Raw genomic sequence first — 10,044 nt, forward strand, 5'->3', positions numbered from 1 at the left:
AAAAAAAAAAAAAAAAAGATGGACCTTGAAGTCCAAGCTGGATAGGGAAGAAAATGAAGACCAGAGAACTTTCAGGTTCCCAGTAATGAATGAAATCATTAATTGTTAAGCCACTTGTGAGTATTTATGTGCTATGCAAAGGAATTGGTTGGCAGCCTGAGACAGTGTCGAAGACAGACCCAGCTAATGGTTTCACAGACCTTAAAATTGAAAGTGGGGACAGATATTAAGGGAATCACTGGCATAAAATATTATATACTGGCAATTGTGGTAGCACTATGGCAAGGGTGAAGGAGAAGACAGAGGCTCCACGAGCAGCTGAGTGAGAACTGGAAGGACGGAATGTGCTGTGAGAGCGTGGGGTGTCACACTCCAGGAGCAGTGGTTCTTGACAAGGACAGGAAGGCACCCAATGGGGAGGGAGTGGAGTGGGGTGTTCAGATTTCAGCCAGGAAACTGGGGGTCCTCATGAGGCTGACGGTACGGTAGTGTCCATAGCCAGACGCATCCCTGTGGGCACTGAAGCCCAGAATGATAGAAGGATTGGAGGTGAAAAGAGAGCAGTAAGCTAGCTGAGGAAGACAGGGTGAGCACTGTTGTCCCTGGTAATTTTAGGGCTGCAAGTTGGTGCCTGAGAGCATGTCATTTACAAGCCGGGAATCGGATCTCGTTTTTCTGGGTTCAAGGCCAAAGTTACATCTACTTGCTTTACTCAGCTCTCAGAGCATCTTTCTGCCGAATGAAAAGCAATGAAGTCAAATTTTAAGGTGAGGAAGAAAGAGTATGGCAGATTTTACTGCCAGGAGAGAAGAAAAAGAAACCAAGGATGGGTTGCTGCCATTGCAGGGTGGGCAGCATGGCACTGGGAGAAGCGTCAGAAGATCTGCCTTTAATCGTGCATTTTTTCTTGGTATTATTGAATCTTTTTACTGTGTGTATTTATTCCCTATTGAAAAACAAAAGAAATTTATTGCACAATGTTAATTGTGCTTTCTGGCACTCAACAAACATTTACTGAATAAAATTAGCACACAGAATGTATTTTTGGCATTTGGCATACTTGAAAATTCCCGATTAGTACAGGAATGGTTTTCTTTGTGTACATTTTCCTTTTATAACTTATTTTGAGCTAGACTCTTGCTACAGATTGCAAAACAGACTAGACCTGAACCCGGTCACCCTCGCCAGTTATTGCTGAGGCAGAACTCGGAAAGTGCTGTGTGAACCAGGGCTCCCTCGTGGGTGCTTCCACAGAAGGGGGCGCGTGTGACAGGACCAGGTCTACAGTTAAAAGAAGTCGGTAGATTACTGATAAAATGATTGAAGGGAAACCGTTTTACTCCTTTCCTTGTTCTTTAGAAAACGAGAAAAGATTCTGCCTTCTTTTGCATTTTTTTCTTTTTAAATACTCTAAATGCCCGTGATACTTTCATCTTTTAAAAAGAGAAGTAGCCATGAGGCTATGGCATGCACTCCATAAAGTAGATTTCTCCCAAACTCCATAAGGTGGATTCCCTTTTCCAGCTTTCACATGCTCATATCCTGCCTCCACGCTGCCTCTCTCACCCTTTGTTGACTTGAGACAGAGGTTTTTAGGGAAACAGTCAGCCTGTTTCTCCTTAGAGAGTTCTGGGTGTCTTTCCAGCTTCCACCTGAGACACTGTAAGGACAGAAAATGGAGCCATCTCCCACAGACAGCTCCGAACCTCTCACTCACATCCTCAGTGTGACCCTGGAGGAGCTGGGTTTTGTGGCCCAATTTGCCTGCCTATTTTGTAAAAGTGTCACTAGCATAAGGAAGTATATTTGGGGCCGGGGATTTAGCCCAGTGGTTCTGCCTCCTGCCTCACAAGCACAAGGGCCGGGGTTTGATCTCTGGTACCAAAACAAAACAAACAACCCAAAAACAAAACAAATGAGGAAGCATATTTGACTGAGGTATCTTACGAAGTCCTCCAGGGATTCTGAAGACGTGTTAGAGCCTCTGAAAACCAGGACCAGTTGATCAGAGAGCCGGTTATCTTAGGCTCGAGTTGTTCAGTTGGAGGAAAGAATCCAGAGTCCAGGCCCTCAGGCCCTCACCGAGGCTAAGGTTGACAAGGTGAAGACCGACCCTCAGGGTGCCTCAGCCAGGTCCGGGACTGTTTCATCCTGGCGTTTGGTACAAAGTATATCAACAGCTGTGGTGTTCTCTCTTATCACAGCTTCCGCTGTGTCCGGAGTCCCCCCCAGACCTGCCGCCCTGTGATCAACCGAGCTGAGAGGGGACTCCATGTCTGTGGCAGCTAAGAGGACAGAGATCACATGGCTTCACCAGTGTGACAGCGTGTTTGTTTATTCTCTTAAGAGTGGACTGTAACTTGGTGCTCTCGTAGCTTTGGCACTGCTGAGAGGACACAGTAGTGACCAAGGGGAAAGTCAGCTGCCTTTAGCTCTAAAAGAAAGACAGGAATCAGAGCAGGCTTATGCTTCAGAATTCTCATCCCAGAAGGCTTTATTTTGCTAGATTTACCCTTCTGGATAATTGCACATTTTCTCAACAGAAGTGACAGAAAAGCAAAAAGAAAGTCTCCGGGAGTGGTTTTTAAAATGATATTTATAAACACCGAAAGTAGGTCCAGAAGATGGAGAGGTGAGGTCTAAAAGAAAGTTAAAAATGAGTAACTGAATCCCTACTGAAAATACAATAAAGTTAAAGAACATACAATCACTGGACTGTCTAACCTGCTCATGGACAGGGAACAAAACTGTGAATTTTCGGTCATCTCCCCCATATCTAACATTTTGGATTTTTTGGGTTTACAAAGTGGATGTTTTACAAATTTCAGTTCAACAAAAATTATTCCAACTGTATTCTATGTTCACCATTTCCAAAACTTAGTAACCCGAGACCCCAAATGGAGCCTTTGAGTTAGTCTTTAGTCCTGGGAATTACTAGACACTGGCAGAAATGGAATTTTAGTTGCTGAAAAGTAAAGTTTAAAAAGAATCAGAAAAGGCATTTTAGCCAGCTTTCACACCATCTTTATTGGCAGGGGCTCTAGTGGCTGAAATTCAATTTAAGTTAAGAAATGTCAACAGCAGGCATGTTTTTAAAAGGTAATTTAAAAGAGATGGCAAATATTAATGTTCATTTTGTATGGATCAGTGGCACCCTCAATACTATCACAGTTTCTATGGATATTAGGTACACGTAAAGTATATTTCTTCTCAGAATTCTGGTAAAATGACAGTTCACTTACAGCTAGTTCACTGTTGTAAGCAAAGGAACTTACTTGAGGCTTTACCTCAAGAACACAAATGCTCAGAAAGCATACTCCAGAGGACCAGTTCTTGGGAAGAAAACTTAATGAGTACTGCAGGTGGGGGGGCATGTTCCAGAGTTATTCATGTTTCTTAAAGGAAAGAAAGCAGTGACTAAAATAAAATGGGAGGAAATATAAGCAAGCATGGCCTTGGTTCCCAATGGGAAGGCAGCTGGAATGGTGGGACGGGTTGATTGGATTCAGTTCCAGGGTTCCAGTTTCGTCGATGTGTTTCTCATACCCTTGGCTGATTTCTGATAGTCATTTAATAAGTTTACTCTTGATCCCTGAAGACTCTTGTTTGTCTTGGCCTCATTTAACTTGATTATCAATTACTGTAGAATAAAGAGAGATGTGGATTCAAGGAGGTTAGGAACTGGCAGCCAGCTTCATGCCCAGAGTTATCAATGGTGGGAGTTTCGAATCCCCATCTCAAGTCTGGCTCTTTATTGAAGAAGGAGAGGAAAATTTGATAAGAAAGCTTCGGGGACATTTCCCCTCCCTCATGGAAGACTGATGAGCTGTCACCCCACCATTTAGGGTCGTGTGGAGAAATTTGTGAACAATTGGAGGGGTTTATTGAGGACTGATCAGTTGTGAAATTTAGCGCCCAGTATTTGGTTCTTTTTTTTTTTGGTACTGGGGATCAAACTCAGGTCCTTGTGCTTGTGAGGCAGGCACCGGAATGCCCCGGCTCTCAGCATTTGTTTCTTAAAGGGCAAAGATTAACTCGGAACCAAATTTCCACATGTGGAAAAGGACACCAAATCCCTGTACTCTGTTCACCAAGCCCAATGCCCACATTATTAAAAGGCAGCTGGTCTCTTGCTTTTCGTCTCTTCCCTTCCCTTACTATTTTGATATATTTCCACTTTTGCTGTGTGTGCGCATGTGCATAAATAGCTTTCCTAAAAGCCTGGGTTTTTGCTTAATGTGTGCTCCTAATTTTTACATTGTATTTCTCTCATAAAAGCATCATGTCTATTCTGTCCCAGCACAATGCAGATGCTTAGCAAATGTTAGCTGACTCTGTCTTCTTCTAGTAACAGGGTTGGGAAATCCAGGCAAAGAATGAGTAGTTTTTGCTAACACAACTCTTTAAATCTCAGACCAGAGCTAAACTGTCCGCTAAACACCCCCTGGGCGCTCTGCTTTCACTGGGGCCTTCTAAAATACACAAAACTCTGGCAGGACTCCATTAACACTGCATAATTCAAGCAAACAATGAATGTGTTTACCCTGCCTGGCTACTGACCACCTACCTGCCCTCCCACCCCACCAGGCACGTTTCTATATATAGGAAGTCTGTTCACAGCCCTGCAGCGTGAGCCTCTCTTCGCCATCTGTGACCCAAAGGAAGTGCTGTCCCTGGCAGCATGCGTCTCCTCTTGCTTCACATGCTTGTGTTCCTGCCTCTGGGGAAGGCCAGCGGGCACTTGGATGACCACCAGAGTCCCAGTGCTCTTTCCCTCGAGCTCCTAGAAAGGAGTCACAGAGAGCTCGCCATGGCCAACCCTGAGGAAGCTGAAGATAAGCCAGATCTGTTTGTCGCGGTGCCACACCTGGTAGGCACCGGCCTGGCTGAGGAAGGCCGAAGGCAAAGAGAGAAGATACTGTCCAGATTTGGCGGGTTCTGGAAGAAGACTCAGAGAGACTTGCATCCTCCTAGGGACTTGGAAAGTGAGCACTTCCCACTCACAACCCAAGCTCTCCCTCAGCCAAAGGATGGGATGAAAGTCGAGAAATCTCCTCTCCGCGAAGAAGCCAAAAGATTCTGGCAGCACTTTATGTTCAGAAAGGGTCCAGCTTCTCAGGGTGTCGTCTTGCCCATCAAAAGCCATGAGGTGCATCAGGAGACCTGTAGGACGGTGCCCTTCAGCCAGGTATGTGTCCAGGGAGGGCACGGAAGGGTGAGAGCAGGACAGCCTGGCCAGGTGGAGGGAAGGCGACGAGGGTCCTGGGGGCCTGAGTCTCCCCTACCTCCAGACCCGGTCCTTGGCATGCATCATAGGATTTGGTAGAGCACGGACATACTCCCTGGGTTTGACTTCCCACCTCTGCATTGCTTCTTGGCATGCTGCAGACGCTACAGGAAGAGTGTGCTGCTGTTGTCCATATCAGTCATCATGACCTTGCTGATCTAGGGCTTTGTGCCATGTATTTATTTTGATGTTGGGAGAGTAAGACGATACCCTCAGTTAGAAAACTGGGAACGGATGGCAGTCACCACTCTGTAGCTCTCCTTCTGTGTCTGCGAGGCTGTGTGTGTGCAGGTCCCTCCCTCTGTGGACAGGTGAGATACACTGCACTCCTCCCCAGCCACGCTTAAACGTTACGATGCTCTTAGTCTCTGTACTTCCCCTCCAGCTGCCTCATAGCGCGATGAACATCTTCTTCAATAGTTTCCAAAGTTATTTAACGGCTAAAAAAATTACCCACAACCCTGAAGTATGCTGAGATTCTCAGTCCAAAATTGCCATATCATTTTCAGTGTTATGATGGTAAAAATGATTTCATTTCACTGACTTTTCTCATAAAATTTTAAAAACAATCTTGTTGAGAGATTGCATTTCCCCACATCCTGTTTCCTGATTCGTGTCATTTTGGCTGATCTATCATTATCACGATCAATACCACGTTACTTATTAAGACAAAGGAGCTTTCTACTAATACCTAATCCCTCTGGTCCAGGTAACTATCACACTGCACATGTTCAACTGAAATTGACACATGCATCAGGTCCTTAAACCTGGAGACCCTGAACCAAAAGTAAGGCAAGACAGACCAAGACTTAGTCTGGTAACGCTACCCAATTAAGTAGGCAGTGTTTAAAAGGGCATTGGATCTGAAGGCATTTCAGTATTCTTTCTGAAAGGCTACGGGTATGTGGCAATGACAGTCAATTATCAAGTAATAAGGACTGTTTCGTTGGACCATATGCAATTGGAAAATTGCTCCTAAAAACAAAGCCATCAAATTTCCTTTGAAATTTTTATTTTGAGTGTGATCACTTATTAACTAGAAGGTAAGATGTTTGACTCATTTTGAAAAGCATATAAAGTAGGTGTACGGGATTACGAGAGAGGCAAAGATGATGTACTATGCACAGGCACTGCAGTTCTGCTGCACGGACTTCATAGATGTGAGTGCCCTGCGGGCCCTGTAAAATCAGACACAGACTTGCTCGTGGTGTTGTGCTCTATTCTGTGATCAACTGAACAAATATATATTGAAAACTTGCAATGCTCAGTGCACACGAAGGAGAGATAAGACACAATACTTACATGATTACTACTAGACTTTTTCCCACTGGTTATATCCAACTAGATGAAACATTTGTTTGATATTTATCATGTAAGGTATTTTCATGTTAACTTGATGGTTTTCGAAAGGTTAATTTACTAATTTACTCAATCAATTAAATTTAGTTGGGGGCGGGGCTTCATGCCCTAGTAGATCCAATCTCTTGGATATTGCAAATGTACCCAACATTGGAAAGCTCTGGAAATTTTACTGGAAATTATCCTGACAAATGCACTATAGCTTCTGTACCATGCATATTAGGGAGCTGACTCAGGACGGTGTAACGGAAATGAATGTGCTTGCCTTGCAGACTATTACCCACGAGGACTGCGAAAACGTCGTTGTCCAGAACAACCTTTGTTTTGGGAAATGTGGGTCTGTGCCTTTTCCCGGAGCCGCCCCCCGCCCCCACCTCTTCCGCTCCCACTGCGCCCCGGCCAAGTTCACCACGATGCGCTTGCGGCTGAACTGCACCGGGCCCGAGCCTGTGGCCCAGGTAGTAATGCAGGTGGAAGAATGCCAGTGCAGGGTGAAGACAGAGCACGGCGCTGGGCACCGCCTGCACGCCGGCTCCCAGGACCCCTTCATCCCTGACATTTCCACTTAGAAAGCGATTCCACTGTTACCTCCGAAAGGCAAAACCACAACAGCAAAAGTGATAGCCCTTCAGCCTGCGGGTGTCCAGTGGGTGCACAACGCTGACAGGAAAGGTGGTCTGCACATGGCTCGGTTTAGAGGAAATGATATCCATCTAGTTAATGGCAAATTTTTGGGATCTGGTCTTGGCTAGAATGCTAATGAAAAAGTTTTTTCCACCTAAAGTTTTTTTTTGTGTGTGTGTGTGTGTGTGTGTGTGCCTATAAAAGAAGAACTTGACTCTGGTGATTGCTAAAGTTCTTTACACTAAAGCCCATGATCTGTTTTCTCCAAATTTTGATTAAAACCCTCTTTTGAAAGAAGAACATGGACTATAAAAAATGGACTTTTTAATAGCTTGTCAGATTAACCAGGAAGAAACATAGAAAAAGGTAGGGTATTTTCAAAAAGGATCCCTCAGTGTTGTACCTGCCTTTGTGACCCAGGAAATGCTTTGACACTGTGTGTGTGTGTGTGTGTGTGTGTGTGTGTGTGTGTGTGTTTGTGTGTGTGTGTGTGTGATATTAGGGCTTCAAACCTAATAGGGTCTTCACTCTGAGCTGTGTCCCCAGATCATTTTGTTTTTTTTGGGACAGAGTCTCACTAAGTTGCTAAATTGCTCAGAATGGGCTGGAACTACTAATTCACCGGCTTCAACTTCCCAGGGTGCTGGGATTATAGGCACGTGTGCCTTCGCTCAGGTAACTCCTTTCCTAAATGTGAGAAGTCAGTCACTTGATTGCCTTTTTTTTGGTACTCCCCAAGTAAAGTTCTTAATGTCAGGTCTTTGGCTTTGAAGAAAGAACACTGGTACTGCTTTTAGCAGTTCACAAGAAAGAGGGACAATCACTGGTAGTCAAATGAGTATTTATATCATGAGAAAGGAAAACTATATGACCAGGACCAAACTTAGAGGTCACTCCCAAGATCTAATGAGAATAACCAAGAAATTCACCAGAGTTCAAATTTAATAAATTGTGAGTGATTTGAAATTGAAGCAATTTACAGGTGAAATACTTTATCCATCTGCCTTTTTGGATTAGGTAGTAAATAAGGTTTCTCTGTTGGGTGACTTTTTACTATTGTATAAGACTTTTGACAAATTCTACTCAGCAAATGCCACAAGTTCAAAAAACATGAATGTTTGAATGAATGAATGTTTAAATGTATGAAACACTAGTGTATGTTGCATTCTGGGATTTTGTGGATGTAAATGTCTTATATTTTGCCCTTATTTGGTTTCCTCGTCTCAGGTGAAGAGTACTGTGGGGGGATTTGTCACAAGCATTTTGAAATGTCTTCATGGGCTATGACACTGGCCCGTGTGTTTCTTTGACTTCACAAGCTGCCTCTGTTTAAGTCTTTTGACCACTGACTTGTAATGGCCTCCTTTCTGCCTGTATTTATTTATATGCATAGATCACACAGAATTGACTTTCCCCAGCCAGATTGCTTTCTTATAATAATTCTTCATAGGTTTGTTGTAATAAATTACTTGATTTTGATCTTTGCATTTCGGTACATACACATGCACACACAGGCCCAAATGTTTCCAAGAGTGATGACTAATGATTTTTAAAGAAATTAATTTATATTTTAATTCTATTCCTCTTTAATTACAACATCTAACGTGATGTTCTGAAGAAGCAAATGCACTTATATTTAGTGTATATTACACAACACATCAATATAATATGAGATACACAGATCCGTATGTGGCATTTACAACAGAATATATTATACTCTTTGGTGGTCAGAGACAACTTAATTGGCCAAGATGTGGTCATAATGATAAAATTGTTAAGCATTAATGATATCCCAGCTGGTCAATATACGTTGGTGCCAAAAGCTATTGAGCAGCTGTCTAGTTTGCAACTGCCTAACTCTGATTATGTAAACCTATCTCTGCCAATTGAAATCTCCTACTCCTTTTTACATCCTTGCACATCCCTTTTATCTCTACTTGCAAATAGACTCTCAAGCCTAACTCCAGACAATTATCTTTTATTCAAACTCTGATCTTCCCTTCCCTCCCATGTAAATTCCAGATGGGCTACCCAATGGCAGGGTCAGAGCTGACATTCATGGGGTAACCTCATGAACCTCATGAAATTGGCCACTTACAATCATTTTTATTTGCAAGAAAAAGGCAATTTCAGTATAATGTGTGTGAGAGGAAACACACGATTACTGAACATCTAATAAGTACCAGATATTACACTGTGTCTTTCACAAGCAGTGTACAGCCCAATCTTTGAAGCTACATGAGGCAGGTAATCACTCTGCAGGTGAGGAAAGCAAGCCTTAAAACACTAAAAAACCCACTTGAGATTGTATGAAGCCTATTTTCTATTTGTATTAAAATATTTGCTCATTTATTTTCCATCAATTTAGATTTAAGTCTCCCAGGTCTCGATCTCTGAAAGACAGTAAGGTCATCTCTGGTAAGAGAAACCGTTTGTAGGTGGAGTTTAGCCAAACACTGCCCTGACTTAATTGCTCTATGAAGCAAGCCCTTTTGTAAATCTTGGTCTTATTTTCCTCTCCTGGAAAATTAGGTTGATAATAATCATCTCAAAATGATTATGATACTCAGGGAAGGATAGCAGCACTTCTGCATTTCAGATCCATCCCATGAGGGGTTAATTCACTCTTCGTTCAGACTTTCTTTTTTAGAAATTTATTTCAAGAAATGTAAATGACAGAAGGACACTTTAACAAGCACACAAATACCTATCACTGGAATAATATTTTGCCATCTTTTGCATTTAGCCTTTTTTTTTTTTTTTTTTTTTTTTTT

At 42.9% G+C, this 10,044-nt stretch overlaps 1 protein-coding gene and 1 long non-coding RNA gene across 3 annotated transcripts in view; one reads left to right on the plus strand and one right to left on the minus strand.

Moving 5' to 3' along the window:
• Cer1 (cerberus 1, DAN family BMP antagonist) overlaps window positions 1-8,781 on the plus strand; it is a 15,501-nt gene extending 6,720 nt beyond the window's left edge. For both annotated transcript variants that reach the window (XM_010630965.3, XM_019208467.2), the window contains 2 exons: window positions 4,588-5,188; window positions 6,919-8,781. In XM_010630965.3, the coding sequence (XP_010629267.1) occupies window positions 4,682-5,188; window positions 6,919-7,215 (804 nt within the window). In that variant the 5' untranslated portion in view covers window positions 4,588-4,681 and the 3' untranslated portion in view covers window positions 7,216-8,781. The remainder of the gene's footprint in view (window positions 1-4,587; window positions 5,189-6,918) is intronic.
• Window positions 1-10,044, minus strand: part of LOC117283860 — a 28,411-nt gene that overhangs the window by 2,837 nt on the left and 15,530 nt on the right. The window lies entirely within an intron of this gene.

The sequence above is a fragment of the Fukomys damarensis genome, unplaced genomic scaffold (assembly GCF_012274545.1).
Source record: "Fukomys damarensis isolate Sample0158 unplaced genomic scaffold, DMR_v1.0_HiC HiC_scaffold_31, whole genome shotgun sequence".
NCBI lineage: Eukaryota > Metazoa > Chordata > Mammalia > Rodentia > Bathyergidae > Fukomys > Fukomys damarensis.